Source organism: Microtus pennsylvanicus, chromosome 1 (assembly GCF_037038515.1).
Source record: "Microtus pennsylvanicus isolate mMicPen1 chromosome 1, mMicPen1.hap1, whole genome shotgun sequence".
Lineage (NCBI taxonomy): Eukaryota > Metazoa > Chordata > Mammalia > Rodentia > Cricetidae > Microtus > Microtus pennsylvanicus.
Window position 1 is genome coordinate 128,345,042 of NC_134579.1, and position 19,863 is coordinate 128,364,904.

The 19,863-nt window shown below is 40.5% G+C and overlaps 1 protein-coding gene across 2 annotated transcripts in view; it reads right to left on the bottom strand.

Moving 5' to 3' along the window:
- Positions 1–19,863, bottom strand: part of Ttc28 (tetratricopeptide repeat domain 28) — a 533,351-nt gene that overhangs the window by 480,881 nt on the left and 32,607 nt on the right. For both annotated transcript variants that reach the window (XM_075983715.1, XM_075983723.1), the window contains exon 2: positions 17,573–17,851. In XM_075983715.1, coding sequence (XP_075839830.1) covers positions 17,573–17,851 — 279 coding nt within the window. The remainder of the gene's footprint in view (positions 1–17,572; positions 17,852–19,863) is intronic.

A 19,863-nucleotide genomic window follows, 5' to 3' on the forward strand; every position in this document is an offset into this window, starting at 1 on the left:
AGCACAGACATTGAGAGGAACAATTAATAAATGGGACTCCTGAATCTAAGAAGCTTCTATTAAAAAGAGGACATAGTCAACAGGACAAAACAGCTGCCTACAGAATGGTAAAAGATCTTTACCCACCTCACATCTGACAGAGGACTGATCTCCAAAATGTACAAAGAACTCAATAAACTGGACATCAAACTACCAAATAATCCGATTAAAAAATGGGGTACAAATCTAAACAGAATTCTCAACAGAAGAATCTCAAATGACTGAAAGACACTTAAGAAAATGCTAAACATCATCAGCCATCAGAGAAATGCAAATCAAAACAACCCTGAGATACATCTTACACCTGTCAGAATGACAAAGATCAAAAACACTGATGACAGTTTATGCTGGAGAGGATGTGGAGTAAGGGGAACACTCATCCATTGCTGGTGGGAGTGTAAACTTGTACAGCCGCTGTGGAGATTAGTATGGCTATTTCTCAGAAAATTAGGAATCAATTTACATCAAGACACAGCAATACCACTTTTGGGCATATACCCAGAGGATGCACACTCACACCACAGGACATATATTCAATTATGTTCATAGCAGCATTATTTGTAATAGTCAGAACCTGGAAACAACTGATACCCTTCAACTGAAGAACGAATAAAGAAATGTGGTACATTTACACAATGGAGTACTACTCAGTGGTAAGAAACAATAACATCTTAAAATTTGCAGGCAAACGGATGGAACTAGAAAAAACCATCCTAAGTAAGGTAACCCAGACCCAGAAAGATAAATATATTATTTACTCACTCATTAGTGGATACCAGACATAAAGCAAAAGATAATCAGCCTACAGTCCACAACTCTTCCAGAAACAGATGGAAGCAGATGAGGAGATTCACAACCAACTACTGGGCCGAGTTGCTGGAGAATGATCAAAGAGAGGAAGGAGTGATAAAGGGGTCAAGACCATGATGGGGAAACCCACAGAAAAAGCTGACGGTGACTTGGTCAGTATATGGGGCTACCGACAGTGGGACCGGGATCTAACTCTAATGCATGATCTGACTTTGTGGAGCCCACTCTCTATGGAGAGAGACCTTGCTCAGCCTAGGCACAGGCATGTGGTGGAGAGAGGGCTTGGTCCTGCCTCAACGAAGTGATCAGACATACTTAGTTGACTTCCCAGGGGAGCCCTTACCCTCTCTGAGAAGCAGATGGGAGTGGGGAAAAGAGAAGGAGGAGAAGAGAGAGGGGGAACTAGGATTGGTACATAAAAAATAAATAAATTTACAAAAAAAAATACAGCATTCTATTTTTTTTTATTTTTTCTGCATGTCTGTACATTTTTTTTTCTTTTTCTTTTTTCCTGCATGCAGCATCCTACATTTTCAAAGCACTTAAGAAAGATCAAAGGATTTTGTTTTGTTTGGTTTTGGTTCTGGGTTTTTGGTTTTCCAAGGCAGGGTTTTGCTGTGTAGCCCTTGGCTATCCTGGAACTCTGTAGAGCAGGTTGGCCCTGAACTCAGAGATCCGCCTGCCTCTGCCTCCCAAGTGCTGGGATTAAAGGTGTGCGCCACCAGGCCTGGCCCTGAAATGATTAATCTTAAAAAGATTCTTTAGAAAAGTAAACATCAATGGTGAGTAAAGTCCAGAACTAGTCAGCAAAGTGCCTCCAGAGAACAACTTAATATAAAATGTAAAGCGCTGATACATTAATTCATCTCTTTGACCTATCCTAGAAAAAACTGATACTCTCTCTCATGTGTGGTTCCATTGCATATAATAGATTCCTCTGTCATGGGATTTAACACATTCACATTACAGTTATTGTTTTGTCAATCTCCCTGACTAAACTCTGCTCTTCCATAGAACACTGGGTAATGTGCAAGCACTTAGCAAGACACAGTAAAGACACAATTATTTGCTCAATAAACTAGTAAGATCTAGTACATTTATTGTGAGAGACACAAGATATACAGATAAAAGAGAGAAAAAGTTTTCCACTCTTGTGGAACATATATTCTAAGGAGAAGAAGATGATCAAGAAACAAAATAGAATAGTAAAAAGAGCCATAGAGGGATGGAGAAATAGCTCAGTGGTTAAGAGCACTTGCTGCTCTACCAAAGAACCCAAATTCAGTTCTTAGTTCCCGTATCTGGAAGCTCACAGCTACCTGCAACTCCAACTCAAAGGAATCTGAGCACCCCTTTCAAGCGCATATGCATGCACAAGCAAGCAAGCACACGCATGCGCGCGCACACACACACACACACACACACATACACAGGCACACATACACACTCACAATCTTTATTTTTTTTAAGAAAAGAGCTGTAGCGAAAACCCATTTAAATATAACAACAAAAGACTAACCGTGGGTTAAATAGTTACATTGTATCATACAGCAATATTTAAGATAGTGTCTAAATATAAAGTAGCTGCTGTAACCATAATGAGGAAAAGACAATTACAGGGAGCAAGTTCAATAGGATTAAAGTGACAAAGAAATAAAAATACCCATGGCCCAGGAAAAAAGAGAGATGAGAGAGAGAAGACTGTGATTGGAGTATGACAGACAAACATGACCAAAGACAAATCAAAGATGCCAAATCTTTGGGTCATGATTTGGGCTTTCTTGGGTCATGGTAAGAATTTTATTTGAAGTGAGAAGAAGCATTATTTAAAGCTCTACGATGTGCATCACAGCACAGAAAGAGTGGAAAGCCCCAGGAAGGAGGCGAAGTGTTCATACTGCTGTCCCCCAGGCTGCTGTGGCCATTACACTGAATGCCTGCAGCACAAGATTAGACCGTTCAATGTGTTGTCATGCAGCCTCTGGTATGTTATTTCACTCATAGTCCAGCAGGTATTCCTAATTTAACTCACTGATTCACATACAATGGCATGAAATTAAACAGGGACTAATTGGAAAGTGGGAAGAATTGGTGGGAGAGGGAGGGGGCCAAGAAAAGGTCTTGGGGCTGACTAATCATACTACATCATATATATGAATAGAAATGTCATAATGACATCTATTACTGTGGATAATTAATATATGCTAATAAAAACTCTAAAAAATTAAGTTATATAGTACACCTCTGCTGATTTAAATTCCTTTGAATGCCTAATATGTAGCACGAACACAAAATTAATACTTAAAAAAGCTATTATCTGGGGAGCTTTCCTTTTAATAAATTACTTTATAGTGAAAAGTTGCTTTTAATTCTATCCTCAGACTAAAGGATAAAGCAACAGCATCCACTGACATCTCAATGGCAGGTGAAGAGAGTGAAGCTCTACTGCATAATACCGGGAAGTTACAGAAGTTACTACACTAGATTTTAGACTAGTCACTGAATCATTTATTAACTCTGCAGAGGCTGCAATATCTCCAAGTAGATTACACTGAATGCCAGGCAGACATCTGGAAGGGAAGCCCTGGGTGAAAACAATGAAGAATCATTAAACATAATAAATCTTTTCTCTTAGTAGTGAAATCAAAATGAAAAGGCACTGTATGAGAATACTGCTCACCATATTAATTAAACAAAGTAGAGAAACAATGCAAAAATTAATGTATGAGGATTATCTGTGCTCCAGAACCATCTAGGCTTTTATATCAAGAATAATACTAAGATGCAGTTATAATATATTTCACAAATAATCACTGCAAAGAAAACATTATCATTTCTCATTCTAGGTAGCAGGTTCTGAGCATCTGTTAAACAGCATGTGTTTTATACCTTTTGAAATTGGTTTGTCATAAAAACACGGTAAGGCAAGGCTCACCATCTTTGCCAGTTTCGAGTACTGGGTTCTGTAATCTTATGTTCATGTTTGCTGTACAAGCCCAGAACTTTTCATCTTATGAAATGAAACCTGCACCTACTAAACGACGTTATTTCTCCTCATTCTCTCACACCCTGGTACCTATCATTCTTTCTATGCCATTCCCGTCTTATTTAGCTTATACCACTTCGTTATAAAAATACCCAAATCCCTACAAAAGAAACTATATACATAAAAGTTTGAGTTTGTATTTTAGTTTGATATCTAAATATAATTCCATCACTATTTCCTAAACTAAGATGTGACCAGTGAAAGGGGCTAAGACTTACCTTCAATATTTAGGCAGAAACAGAGACCTGATCAAGAAATATACTGTAAAACACACTGCACTATTTCCAATTCACAGTGAATACCAACAAAACTACAAAGTTCTTACTAATAATATGACAACTAATATGATCTACTTATATAGAAAAAATATATAACACAGGGACTAAGAATACTGGACTTAAAATAAGACTAAGTTTAACAACAGCCCAATGTACAGAAATACAATATTCATGTTTTTAGCTTTTTTATATTTTACAAAGAACTTCCACAAATATCAATTGTTAAACCACATTCCCTCCTAATCTCAGTTTTCTTTATCTGTACAACAAGGAAAAAAAATCCACCATGTTGGTTTCATAAGGTTGGACCAAAGAGAAAACATAAAATAATAAAAACATAATTTGGACATTGTAAACAGTACTACAGAAACAGATACAATGTCTAAAGAGAAATTTCAAATGTACTACATTTTTGGTTCAGTTGCATTTGTTTAATACAGGTACTTACTATGTAACCTAGACTGATGTGGGAAGTCCTTCTGTATGTGTTGCTTTTATTGGTTAATGAATAAAGAAGCTGCTTGGGCCTATAACAGGGCAGAATAGAGCTAGGCAGGAAAACTAAACTGAATGCTGGGAGAAAGAAGGCAGAGTCAAAGAGAAACCATGAAGCCACAGCAGAAGACAGATGCACCAGAACCTTGCTGATAAACCACGAGCTTTGTGGTAAAATATAAAATAACAGAAATGAGTTAATTTAAGAGGTAAGAGCTAGCTAGAAATACTCTTAAGTCATTAGCCAAACAGTATTGCAAATAATATAGTTTCTGTGTGATTATTTCAGGTCTGGGCAGCCAGGAACAAACAAGCAGCCTCCGCCAGTGCTAAGCTGACTTCATACTCATTCTGTCTTAGCTCTCTAAGTGCTCAAAGTCATAGGCACGTGCTAGCATACCCAGATAAAAATGTGCAATTGCTTATAATCAAGAAATAGCTGATACAGTGCTATTTATCCAACTATTTACCAAATACTGTCATAAAATTATAGAGTATATGAAACATGAAGAGAGAGCACAAGGTCCTCTATCCACTTGGACATAAAAAGGCAAACTTTGGATGTAGATGTGGCTCAGCAGTAGAGTGTTTGCCTACCACGTGTGAGACATTAGGTTCAATCCCAAGTATCACAAACAATAACAACAGACTCACTACTTAACCTGTTACTACAAAGAGGTCTTCAGTAAAAACTGCCATTACAAACACATGTGAGACTCTTACAAATTAATAATAGCAGAGCAAAACTATATCTCTATGCTACTATGAATCTGCAAAACTACACAGAAGCAAAGCACTATGGCATACGCCTATATCTGCAGTGCTTTCAGGAGGCTAACCCAAGAGAATTGCTTAAACCATTCATTCAAAACCAGCCCGGACAATATACTAGAGTTTGTCTCAAAAACACAACACAAAACAAAACAAAAACAACAAAAATAAATAAAACCACATAGGATTTAGACAAAAGTGCATACCTCACTCTTTTAAAGAGTAAATTGTATTAAACTTGAACATAGCATTAAAAAGCCATATAAAATTCTCCTATTTTTTAAAAGTAAAAACAAGCCTTTTATCTCCACATAATTGAAAGATTTTGTCTATATTTTCAAGCCTATACAAAAAACAAAAACAAAAAAATCCCAGCACTTGGGAGGCAGAGTCAGGTGGATCTCTGTGAGTTCGAGACCAGCCTGGTCTACAAGAGCTAGTTCCAGGACAGGCTCCAAAACCACAGAGAAACCCTGTCTCAAAAAAAAAAATCAAGCCTATATAAGCAATTGGTTGTGTTATTATCTAGTAGGTAGGGAGGACATTCTCAAATAGTGACCCTTTGTTAACCAATCCTTTGAAGTCACTTTTTAATTTCTTCTCTATTTGAAAAGAATTCTGTACTTATGATGATCCCATTTACAGTTTTTAAAATCAATTTGACACAATATTTCATAAACCTGTACCGTGACAGTCTAATTCTGAAGGATCTACATAATCAAAGTAACCAGCCCATTGAGGGATCTAAAAACCAAGGGTACCCAATGATTCACATCAAACAAGCAACATTTTTGATACTGAGACTTTAACTGGTGATAAGAATGCTGTATTAGTTATTTTTCTGTTCCAGTGATAACAGCATGACCAAGGATGGGTTTATTTAGGCTTACTTTCCCAGAAAGCTACAATACAACAAGCCCAACATGGCAGCAAGCAGCCAGCAAGAACAGAAGCTGAGAGTTCTTGAACCACAAGCAAAAAATCAAAGCCCACCTCTGGTGGTACACTTCCTCTGACAAGACCACACAGACACCTCTTCAAACAGCACCACTAACTAGGGACCAAGAGTTCAAATACATGAGCCTATGAGTGTTGTCAATTTGACACACGCTAGAGTTACCTGGAAAGAGGAACCTCAATTGAGAAAATGCCTCCATCAGACTGTCTGGAGGAAAGCCTGTAGGTCATTTCTGGATAGATGATGATATGGGAGGGCCAAGTTCACTTGGGGGTGGTGCTTCCACGGACAGATGGATGCTTGGAGATAAAAGTCATTGTGATAGGAATAGGAACCATAATATTTGAGCAATTTCATGTAATGTACTTGTTCCCTTAGGACCTGCTCCAGCCAAATATATACCATATATACCACTTTGATTTGTTGAACAGTTGCTGTACATATCTGACTTTAGGGCTTGGTGGGTGAGATAACACTCTGTTCAGAAAGAGCAGCTCAGGGCTGGAGAGATGGCTCAGAGGTTAGGAGCACTGGCTGCTCTTCCAGCGGTCCTGAGTTCAATTCCCAGCGACCACGTGGTGGCTCACAACCATCTGTACTAAGATCTGGCGCCCTCCTCTGGTGTGCAGGCATGCATTGAGGCAGAATGTTGTATACATAATAAATAAATAAATAAATAAATAAATAAATAAATAAATAAAAAGAAAGAGCAGCTCAGGCTGCAAGGTGACCTGGTAACTCATGGTCAAATGTTCAGTTTTCACTAAGGCCTCATTAACAGGTCAAGAGTTGGCTCTCAAAAGAACAGTTATCTAAAGATGGCCTGGCTCCAAAATCCTATGGGATTGCCAAAGGCTCCAAACAGCATTCACCTACTGGTTTATGGAGTGTGGCCTATAGATTAGATGGCTGAGGAAGAGAGACTGGGGCACAGTTAACTGATGGTTCTTCCTACTACACAAACCCAGAGTGAATAGCTACCGCTGGGTAGTGGTACACCTTTAATCCCAGCATTTGGGAAGCAGAGGCAAGCAGATCTCATGAAGTTTGAGGTCAGCCTGGTCTACAAAGTGAGTTCCAGGACAGTCAGAACTGCAGCATCCTAGCATTTCCTAGCTCTTTTCTAGGAAAACCCTGAAAGACTGCAGAGGGGGGAAATGTTCAAAGTAGGTAAAACTTCAGGCAGTGCACATAGTTGTAGATTCATTAGGAATAAGAAATAACCAGATGTGTGATTGTTCACTAATTCATGGGCTGTAACCAATGGTTTGGCTGGATGGCCAGCAACTGGAAGGAGCATGATTGGAAAACTGGTGAGAAAGATATTTGGGGAAGAAGTATGTGAGCAGATCTCTCCAAATGGGCAAAGGATGTGAAGATACTTGTGCTCCATATAAATGCTTATTAAAGAGTAACTTTGGAAGAGGAAGGGTTTAATAATCAAGCAGATAGGATGACCCCTTCTGTGGAGAGCCAGCCTTTTGTCCCTAACCATGACTGTCATTGCACAATGGACCCATGAACAAAGAGGCCATGGTAGAGGAGATGGACATTATGAATCAATAACATGGACTGCTGCGGGAGAATTGTCTGTATTCTGTCAATCATGTTTTAAATAAACGCTGATTGGCCAGGTCGGAAGTATAGGCAGGAAAACCAGACAGAAAGTAGAAATGATGTAATGAGAACAGGAGAATTCGGGGAAGGAGGAAGTTGATTCCTCCCACTCCTGCCCAGACCACCAAAGCAGCAGGATATGATCTGCCCCACTAAAAAAAGGTACTGAGCCACATGGCTAACATAGATCAGAAAAAATGTGAAATCAGTCAAGATGTGAGAGTTAGCCAGTGAGAGGCTAGAGCTAATGGGCCAATCAGCTTATAATTTATGGAGACCTATGTGTGATTTTCTTTGGAGCTAAAACAGTTGTGGGGTACCGGGAGGGACAAAAACCACCACAACAAACAAGCTGGTCCCATCATGTTACAGACTGCCACTCACCAAAGCTGATCCAGCTACAGCTGCTGCTGGGTGCCAGATCTACCAGCAGCAGCGGCCAACACTGAGCCCCCAACATGACACTATTCCCCAGGGTGACCATCCAGCAACCCGTCGCCAAGTTGATTACAATGAGTCGCTTCCATCTTCCATTGAGGAGGGAACAGTGCTTTTTTTTCTTACTGAAATAAACCAAGGAACCCACTTCACAGCTAAGGAAGTGTGGCAGTGGGCCCATGCTCATGGAATCCAATGATCTGACCATTTCCCCCACAATCTTGAAGCAACTGGCTTGATAGAGTGGAAGAATTACCCTTTAAACTTTAACTGTTAAGGGACCTGAACTCAAGGACAAAGTAACTACTGAATCCTTAGCTTCTCAGGTATGTGACTTAGCTGTTGCTACTATTTTAAAGATGACTTAATAAATTCTGAGATAAATTTTTTCAGACTTTCGGTTCTGTTCCTCCAGAAAACTCTTGAGTAAAATCAATTATGGTACCAGATTCATGGGACATTGCTGTGACAGACCTAACCATGTTTGGGGGAAGATTTAAGAAGGACGTTGGAACTTTTGGCTAGAAAAGTCATCTGGTGTTCAGAGCTTTAAAAGCTATTATGAAACCAATGTAGACAGGAAGTCTATTTTATAAAGTTTCAAAGGTAAATTTGAGAGTCTGATACTGTCAGCTGGGACTAAAGAGTCATCTGTGAGTAACAAGAGACAAGGACTACTAAAGTGAAGCCTTTGCTGGGGCAGACTGGTCAGCTGTAGCTGAGTAATCTGCATCAAGGAGGCCTAAGCTTGGGAAGTGCATCCTGGGGTAACACACTGAAGCAGCGGGCCAGAGAGAGACAATCACTGAAGTTGATCATGTGTAAGTGTCTCCCAGGTGACTCAAGATTTTGAAGTCATGAGGACTGAGAGAGCAGCTGAGACTTAGAACCTTGGTGACAATGCATGGAGAAATATCAAGGCTTGGCACCATGTGGTGGGGTCAGAGTCCCTGCTAAGACCATAACTGAGTCCCGTGTCTGACACAGAGCTTTTTACAAGGCTGAACTTTGGTTTTCCTGTACTATGTATGTGTCCTGCTTCTTTTTTTAATTTATTTTATTTTATACACACTGGTGTTTTGTTTTCATATATGTCTGTGGGAGGGTGTTGGATCCTGTGGAACTGGAGTCACAGACAGTTGTGAGCTGCCATGTGGGTGCTGGGAATCGAACCCTGGCCCTCTGGAAGAGGAGTCAGTGCTCTTAACCACTGAACCATCTCTCCAGCCCCTGTGTCCTGCTTCTTGCCTCTCTGAGTAAGAAATATGTAACTTATTTTTTATTTTACACAGCCCCAGTCAAGAGACTGGCTGTTTTAGAAAGATGAATGTAAACAGACTGGAGTGTAACCAGAGTTTACAACACCTTCTCGTCTAACTTCTTAGACCTTTTAGAAACTGTGGTGGTCTGAATGACAACGGACCCCTCCCACAAAGGCTCATATATTTGAATGCTTAGTTCCTGGTTATTAGAACTGTTCTGAAAAGGATTAGTATGTGTGACCTAGTGATGGACTTTGAAGTTTCAGAATCAAGGTTGGTTGCCCCAACTGCACAGGATGTACACATGTAAGCAGGAGGTATGGGGCAGGAAGTACATCAGGATGTATGCTTTCTCCCAATTGGACAACGGCAGGATGTACATAGCCTTGTCGTTTTTGCCTAACTAATGTAATTCACAGCCATTCTCTAGGAATCCTGGGTATGGACATGGCCAGTATTTAATGAAGCTTGCTTCAGATTTGACCCCAGAATTGTGGCAGTGGTCTTATCCTCACCTGGCGGGTGGACAGAAGATGGCCACACCTCTAAAACTATAAGCAAGCCCCCAGTTCCAGTTAAATGCCTTCTAAGTTGCCTTGGTCAGGCCGTCTCTTCACAGCAATAGAAAAATAACCAGCAGAAACCAACCAAATATTAACTTGTTTACATCTGGGTATCAATAATCAGAATCACAATGAACTTGCTCCTCAGAGTTGCAACTGGCCCCAAAAGTTTGGCCATGATTTTTATTAGTTATTCATTTGTAAAGTAACAAGCCACTACCTAATGAGACTTTATACTATGATTACAAAGACTGTAGGCACAACAATAATCCAAACTAACTCGAGTACATTCACCTAATTGGAAATTCGGAACAAAGCACAGTCTATCGTTCTTTTCAGTGTGTATCTTATAGCGCTAATGCTGGTCATACATATAAGATTATTCTAAAGGCAATCCCTTTTCTGACACATTATGGCTAATTCCTGTAGAGAAAAGGAAATTGGTCGGACCTGGAGTCAAGAGATTCCCAGGCTTTTCAAACCAGCACCAATGTATTAGACATGTAGAACGGGCAAAAGCAGTCAAAATCAAAAGGCAAGAAATACATGTTCCTGTTTTTTTTTTTTACTATAGTGGTCTAAGGTTAAGGCACCAACTAAGTAAATTATAAGTAAGAGTCAATGAATGATAAAATATCTAGTACATCAAGTAAGTTACTTAAAATGTGGGTAGGCGCCATATGTTTGATAATATAGTCTAACTACATAGCATCTGATACATTTCTTTCCAAATAGTAGATCTGGGGCCAGAAAATAAATTAGGTTCATAAAAGGCATTCCTTAAGCAATCACTGAAACGTGAATGGCGTCTATAGATTGGACAGTATTACTATATTAATGTTAATGTTCTGATTTTAAAGGTTGCATTGTGGTTATGCAACAGAATGTTCTCAATATATAATGAAGGATTTACAAGTAGCAAGCCAATTTGTCTTCAATTTAATCTCAAATGGTTCCAAAATAACAGTAAAAATAATATAGTCAGAAAGAGAACTATCAGTCAAATTCAGGAAAATGTAAAAGTAGGGAACCCAGAAGAAAAGTATACAGAAAACACTTTTTTCTATCTGTTAGTTCCCACAAACGCAGCAGCAGCAGTCAGCCTGCCTCGGCCACCAAGGCAGCTACTTCATCACCTTTCCACCTTCAACTACATGACATGCACACCTCTTAAAAGGACCTGATCATCAATTCCCTCTCTTGCTCTTGCTCCTCGTGCTTTCCTGTCTGTCTGTCTCATGTACCCACTCCAAGAAGGCCTTCTACTCTTTCACTCTCCCCTCCCCCAATAAACCCCTTGCAATAATTCTGTTGCACACTGCACATTCTCTCAGAGGAAATACTTTGGCGGGGCCAACCATAGGAACCCTTTTTACAGCTTTTTATCCTTTCACTATCTACTACTGTGTGTGTGCCAGAGAAGACTAGAGCCGGGCACCATCTATCCAGCTACAGAGAAGCCTTCATCCCTGCTTGGAAACACTGTAATCCCAACAATCCCACAGCACACTGGGAGGCAAAGACAGGAGAATCACCAGAAGTCCATGGCTAGCCTAGAATACCCAACACTAACACCACAGAACCAGTGAGACCCTGCCTCCACCAAGTGGAAGAAGAGATAACTGATTCTCCATACATACTGTATAAAGAAAGGACATGAGCACTCCATGGTATAGTTGAAAGGAAGGTTTTAACTGTAGACATGATGGAAAGTACAGCCAGAAGCATCTGGAAGAATCAAAAGCAGAAAAGAGGACCAAGAGAGAGGGAGCTGTTGCCAGAGGTTTCTGTCCCACCTGGTCCCACAGCCGTTCAGTCCCAAAGAAACACACAGAGGTCTACATTAATTATAAACTAGTTGGCTTACTAGCTCAGGCTTCTTATTAACTCTTATAACTTATTTTTTTGTCTGTGTTAGCCACATGACTTGGTACCTTTCATCAGCAAGGCATTCTCATCTTGCTTCCTCTGTGTCTGACTTCCCCTGTGATGACTGCAGACTTATTCTTTCCTCTTCCCAGAATTCTCCTGTTTTCATTGCCCTGCCTATACTTCCTGCCTGGTCACCCCACCTACACTTCCTGCCTGGCTACTAGCCAATCAGCATTTTATTAAAATACAAGTAAAAATCATTACAAGGTACAAGACCATTGTTCCACAGCAGGGGGCCAAGATGATATATGGCAAGAATGGCAAAGTTACATAGGAATGAGAAGCTGGGGGAAGAGAGATCTTGAGGTGGAGTAGGGGTAGGGGTGAGGTAAGAAGAGCTGAGAAGAGCCATGGGTACTGAGTGAGCCTGGAGGCCAGCAGGGGCTTTGGTACAATAATAGGCACAAGTTAGTCACTTGTCCTGAGTTTCTTTCAGACCTGACATAGACCTCTGATTCACCTGCAGCTAAGATCTTCTACCACATAATTTTATGAAAATTTGTCTTACTAAAGCACAAACCTAAAGAACTGAATTCATTTCCAGGAATCCACATAAAGGTGGAAGGAGAGAACTACAAAAACAAATTCCCAGAAAGAATCTCTCTGAGCACAATCTTTCCAGCTAATTAAAACTTCAGTGATTATGTAGAGGTCGGAGTAGTAGCTACACAGCCTGGTTACAATTTATCTTTAATAAATACCTTTTTTTTTTCTTTTAAAAGATTTATTTATTTATTATGTATACAGTGTTCTGCCTCCATGTATGCCTGCAGGCCAGAAGAGGGCACCAGATCTCATTACAGATGGTTGTGAGCCACCATGTGGTTGCTGGGAGTTGAACTCAGGACCTCTGGAAGAGAAGAAGCCAGTGCTCTTAACCTCTGAGCCATCTCTCCAGCCCCCTAATAAATACCTTTTATAATTGCTTTTTTCTTTTTCTTTTTTTTCTTTTCTTTTTTCTTTCTTTTTTTTTTTGTAGTGATTGCTACTGTTTTCGTTTTATTTTGGTTTTGGCCTTTGGTCTGTGGACAAGGGGGTCTGTCTCAGAACAGAGGTCTGGGGCAACTGAATTCCCTAATGCAAGCAAGTAGGTCACCAATTGCTATTTTTTTTAGGCCCCTAAATAGCCATTCCTTGCTCACTTCTATGTCGGACCCAACATCACAGATAAAACCCCTTGGGGTATCTTAGCTTACCAAAATCCTAGTTTCCACCAATGAAAGTGAGGGAGTAGGAGGTAGGCAGACAGATAGGGAGAAGAGCAGAGAGTAGGTGATAAAGATGGTGAACTTCAAAGATAACTGGCTTCTTCCTCTCCCTCCTGATCTGGAACAAAAGGCTGGCAGTTTAAAACAAAATACTTGTGAATTTTCTCCTGTCAGTAGGGCCCCTGCTGATGGAGTGGCCTACAAGTTCAAGCACATATGCACAACAGCTGTGAACCAATCAACCACCTGTCTCTCTTCAAACTGCCCAGCCCTGAAGTAGGATGGGAAGACTCCAAAGACTTAAAACCCTGTCCTGGAGAGGAGGCTGGCTTTTCAGCTTCAGGAACATTTTTCCTGCCTTTTAACATTTTAACTGGCAAAGAAACATGATCAAGACCCCTTAGACAGAAGGTCTAAGAGCACCATCAGACAGCATCTGAGGTCTACGGCAGAACTCTCCTGCTTTGCTAGAACTTACCTACCCAGTGTCCTCACTGTTGTACTGAAAAAAAAGTCTTGATTTATAGTTTTCTTTATTCTGTTAGTATAGAATGTTCATGAAATTGCTACCTTATTAGAACGTGGTATTTGGTCCTAAGCTATTATCACTTATATTTGGCTTCAAAATAAACTATCCCTTATCTTTGAGGTAAGAGTTATACTTTTGTGTTGACAGAACTGACTCTACAATAATCCTCTGACCTCTACACATGTGAATGACATACAAGAACATGCATACACACACAAATAATAAATTAAAAAGAAAAAAATCTGTCTTACTAGTCACAGGCACTTGCCAAGATCAAAGCAATTCTGACTATAACAAAGGAACTTTAAACCGTATCCACCATTGCCCAAATAAGGGCATTATGCCAAGCAGCAGTTACTTCTCAGGTAAGGAAGTGTGAACTTAACCACTAAAAGAAAGGATATACTTTTATTACCAAAATGACATCAGAAACTACATTTGCATATCAAAATGGCTAGAAGTTCAACAAAGACTTTGAAAGTGGACAAAGTTTCATAAATGGAATCTTCCCCCACTAAGCCTCACTTGCACAGGCTGAAGATGCACGGATGGTCCTCTGAGGTCAGACTGACTACATTCCAGTTACAAGCCCTCTTCACCACTGCAGTCAAACTGGATGTTTGGTGCATTGTTCCAGTAACTCCTTTGCTGGTAAGCAAGATTGGAAGTACTGTCTTAAAAGTCCTATACTAGCTGGGCAGTGGTAGCACATGTCTTTAATCCCAGCACTCGGGAGGCAGAAGCAGGCAATCTCTGTGAGTTCGATGCCAGCCTAGTCTACAAGAGCTAGTTCCAGGACAGGCTCCAAAGCTAATGAGAAACCCTGTCTCGGAAAACAAACAAACAAACAAAAAAAATTCCTGTACTCCTCATTCTTACTCTCCTGATGTCCAGGAAGACTAATGGGGCCTATTTGGATACACTCACAGTAAAGCAAGCTGTCCCCAAAGGGAACTTTCACGAAAAATCCCCTATTTATAATCGTATGTTTCTATATAAATGGACATGTATATACCTAAAATCTGATACATTGGGGGAAGGGAAATGTGTAGGAGAAAAATTATGATATGACCTAACCAATGGATCAAAACAGAGAACCATCAAAACTATGTCCCTTAGTAACCAGCCCCTCCTTGATCTGGACCTCAGAAAAATAAGCCACAGGCAATAACCTGAAGCCTTGAGGATCTTCACTCGTGTGGCCCCCTGCTCTCTAGCAGTATATTCTGATGTAGTCTATTGTTTTGTTTAAAATAAAGTAATAAGTTACTGTGAAATCTGTGTGGGCTTTTATTTCACTGTTGAACAAAAAGCCAACAACCTGGAAACACCTGGCCCTGACCCTGAGCGTTGGTAACAGAATTATAATGACACTGTAAGAAGTCATCACATGGGCTGGAGAGATGGCTCAGAGGATAAGAGCACTTACTGCTGCTCTTTCAGAGGTCCTAAGCTCAATTCCCAACAACCACATGGTGGCTGACAACCAACTATAATAAGATCTGGTGCCTTCTTCTGACCTGCAGGCAAATATGCAGGCAGAACTCTGTATACATAAATAAACCTTAAAGAAAAAAAAGTTTTAAGAAGCTGTGAAAGGCAGAATCCAGAGGGAAGTCACAGAAACAACACAGCTTTGGTGGCCCTCAGGCTTCTATATATGTGTGCTGGAGCACTTAATGAATAGAAAGCCAACATCTTGTAGGCAGCACAACATGAGAGATAGAGTAGAAATTCCTCTGCAGGTAGCCAGATACAGCCTCACTCCGTTTGCTATCTCTAAGTCTCAGATACAAAAAGTTTTATTTCCTAATACAAAGAAAGACCCTGTCAATGGATCAAACTCCATGGATATGAAGCTCCCAACATGTAGGTATTTAGAAAGGTTCAAAAGTAGGTTCCCTCTTAGAACCTCCTAAATGTTGATGTGCCCAACACTGAGTACTGTGGTCAGGATCAGGCAGGAGACATGTGGCATTTAGAGATGTCAACATCCCCAGAGTTTCTTGCTGGGTGGAAACCATCAGCCAGCAACTCCAAACAATCTCCTTTTCTGGCTGCTTTGTCTTTTTATATCAATTGTGCCTCTTTGATTTCAAACCATCTGAGGAAAAGGTAACCCTCCGAATTTCATAGGTCAACTTTTAATCAAATTGGTGGAAATATCTGGGACTGAGTTCAGTCAAAAATATCTGTTCCCTCTATTCTCTGTGAAAAATATGTGTACCTGGTCAACTCAGCTTCACATTAACTCAGGACTGCAGGCTCCTCTAGGATTCCAAGTCCCAATTTTATCCTCCACAGTCACAACTGCCATCTCTACCCATAAATGTCATCATCTGTTTGTTTTTTAACACAAGGCTTGCTATAAAGCCCAGGCTGTCTTAGAGAACTTTCTATGCAAGCCATGCTAGCCTCAAACATGAAATCTTTCTTTTTGAGTGCTAGAATTATAAACTTGAACACCATACCCAGCTTGTGTTAAACAATTCTGTCTAACTTCCAGACTAAGTATAGAAGCCTGAGGGCCACCAAAGCTGTTATGTTTTGAATGTGTATTATGTTTTGTTTTTATTAAAACAATAACCTTAAACTCAAGATCCTCCTACCTTGGCCTCCTGAATGCTGGGTGATGACCATACCCAGCTTATTTATTTTTCACTTAAATTGTTTTCAACTTAGAATACATATATATCATATATTTTTTTCTTTTCCAAATCTTTTCTTTTTATTTGTACAGGAGTTCTGCCTACATGGACGTCTGTGCACCTCATGCATGCCCAAGGAGACCAGAAGAGGGTGCCAGATCCCTTGGGACTGCAAGTGCTGGGACCTGAACCCTGGTCTTCAGAAAGAGCAGCCAGTGTTCATAACTGAGCCATCTCTCCAGTCTCACCAATACCACTACTACCTCCATAACTACTGCTTCCTCCTCCTCTTCCTTCTCCTCCCCTCCTTCTTTTTTCTGAGACAGGGCTTCTCTGTGTAGCTCTGGCTGTCCTGGAACTTCATATATATCATATTTTATACATCTATAATAATGTAATGCTATCATTAAGTTAAAAAGCATCTTTATAAAAAAATAAAATCACCAACTTGTACCACGCAATGCTCAAAAGAATATAATTAATTATGATTTTTTTAGCGAAGAATTCCCTGATTAAATTATTCTTCTTTGGGGGGGAATGGTTAGGACAGGGTTTCTGTGTAAGAGAGACCAGGCTGGCCTACAACTCAGAGATGCGCCTATCTCTGCCTCCCAAGTGTTGGGACTAAAGTCATGTACCAATGCATGGCTAAGTTAGTTCATTTTAAATTGAAGGAGATAAATACAATCACTCTACCACGTTTAAACATTTGTATGAAAAAAAGATATCTAAAACCTGAATGGATCCTGTAATTCAGCAAAAAGATAAACCAAAATCTAAAACAAGTAGGGAAAGAATTAAACATGGACAGAAGCCACACTTACAAAACCACTAAAAAGGAAGGTGGTTGCTGGTTTTTGATCATTGTAGATTTTGTGGCAGTATTGATTCTATGAATGAATATCTGCACTGAATCAATGAAATGTTATCCTAAAATATGAAAATAGATGCTTCTGTGAAAGTAAATAAAACTGCTACCTTTGGCCATTTGGGATTGAGGAGTCGGGCTTTGATTGCATCATCCAATGCCTTGTGGTACTGCTGGGTTTTCATGTAGGCTGCAGATCTATTGCTATATAAAATGCAGTTCTGAGGATCAACTGCCAGGGCTTCATTATACAAAACAATAGCTGTGTGGAAGTCTCCATCATGACAGGCCTGGTTACTCTGACGGACTTTCTCAACAAATTCAGCTTTGCTCAGTGCTGGTTCATCAGGACTTCTCTGGACAATAGTCTTAGCACCAAAGAGAGGAATCTACAAACAAAGAAACTGTCATAAGTTCAAACAGTCCACACAGATTCCTGGGGCCTGAAGCTGATGCAGGTATCCACCTTGATCTCTCTCCACTTTATTCACTGAGGCAAGTGTTATCATTTATAACGTTATAAATGACAACAGCAAGGTCTCTTTCTGAATCTGGAGTTAACCAATTCTGCTTCTCTAAGTTGACTTTTGTCCTTCTGAACAATAAGCTTTCCTTGAAACAGCTAATAGTTCCTTAAATGGACATATACAGGAGGGGGAAGATAGCTCAGTGGATAACACACTTGCCATGGAAGCAAGAAGCCTGGAGCTGGGATCTCTAAAACCCATGTAAACCTTGGCAGGTGTAGTAGCCATCAATAATCTTCATATTCAAGAGGCAGAGACAGGATCCCCACAGCAAGATGGCTAAATACAGAAACAGAATTGGTTTTTAAGATATGATCTCTCTACCCTTTGCTGGCCTTGAATTCACAGAGCTCTGCCTGCCTCTCCCTCCTGAGTGCTAGGATTAAAGTTGTGTGCCACCATGCCCAGCAGGCTATCATATTTTGGAAATATGTACTTTTCTTATTTTATAGGAGATTACAATTAAGAGGCTGCATTGAGACTCAGAAGAGACTTTATTTTTTTAAATTTTGTTCCAACATAATAATTGTATTGATTATCTGGGAATTTCATATTATACATACCAATCAAACTCACTTCCCAGTCCTCCCAAGTCCACCCCCAACCTTGTAACCTCCCACCAAAACAGAAAAAGAAAGAAACAAGAAAGAAAAAAGAGACTGTGGCAGAAATTCATGCCTGCCTGGAGTCAGAGGGTTAGCAAGCAACCTCCACTAGAGATGAAACCCTGCTGTCCTATACCTGGCCTAGCGTTGGAGTTTTCACTCAGCTCCTAATCCATCGTTTGTGTCACAGATACCTTTTGTTGCCCTGTGTGAATCTTGTCTGGGAGTTTCCCATGGATACAAGGCCTATGCAAAACCTGGTTTAGAGGAAACCCAGAAAACCGTGGGACCTCATGAATCAGGTATTTGCACCTGGCATTGTGGTTTTGGAAACTTCATTCAGTTTGTTTTGAGATAAGGAAATCTACTAGTTAAAGTGTAAACATAGGAAAAAAAATAAGGATGCCAAGAGGCAAAGGGAAAGTGCTTCAGTTCACAGAGACTGAGCCCGCAGAAGCCACAGAGCCGAAGTTCATTCTCATGTGTCTCTGAGTCTTCATTTAACGGACCCGTGGGAACCCACACACCTGTGCAGCATTACTTATTTTAAAAGAGAATTTTAAACAGTGTTGAGGCTGTGAAAAACTATAGGGGTTTTGGAAACTTTGAACTACATGCATTTTGCAGCATGACATGGCTAAGAACCTATGAAGATCAAGGAATGAAATGCTGAGTGAGAATGTTCCCCATAGGACACAGGTTAATGCATTTGAACACTTGGTCTCTGTTGGTCACACCATCTAGAAACCTCCAGGAAGTCCAGCTTTGTTGGAGAAGTACATCACCATGGCAGGCTTTGAAGTCTCAAAGCCTCATGCCATTTTGAGTGTTGTCTCTTCCTGTGCTTCAGACTCAAGATGTAACTGGATGTGTCATCCCACCCCTGGCACCCCTATACCCAAAGAGTCTGGAATATTTGCTTTGAAGTGTCACCCCACCCCTGGCACCCCTATACCCAAAGAGTCTGGAATATTTGCTTTGAAGTGTCACCCCACCCCTGGCACCCCTATATCCAAAGAGTCTGTAATGTTTGGGTTAAGGCTTCACCTCAGCCCCTGGCATCCATATATCCAAACAGTCTGTAATGTTTGAGTGTAAAGCTCCATCCCAAGCCCCTCCCCCGGGAGTTGCTTCTGTCCAGACTCCACCTCTGAGAAAGCCTGCCAACCGGTAACCCCCTTCCCAGAGATGCTCAAGTCACTACCTCAGGTATTTAAACTGCCCCCCCTAGAACAAAGACATGATATCCTGGTCTTCCTTTCCCATCTC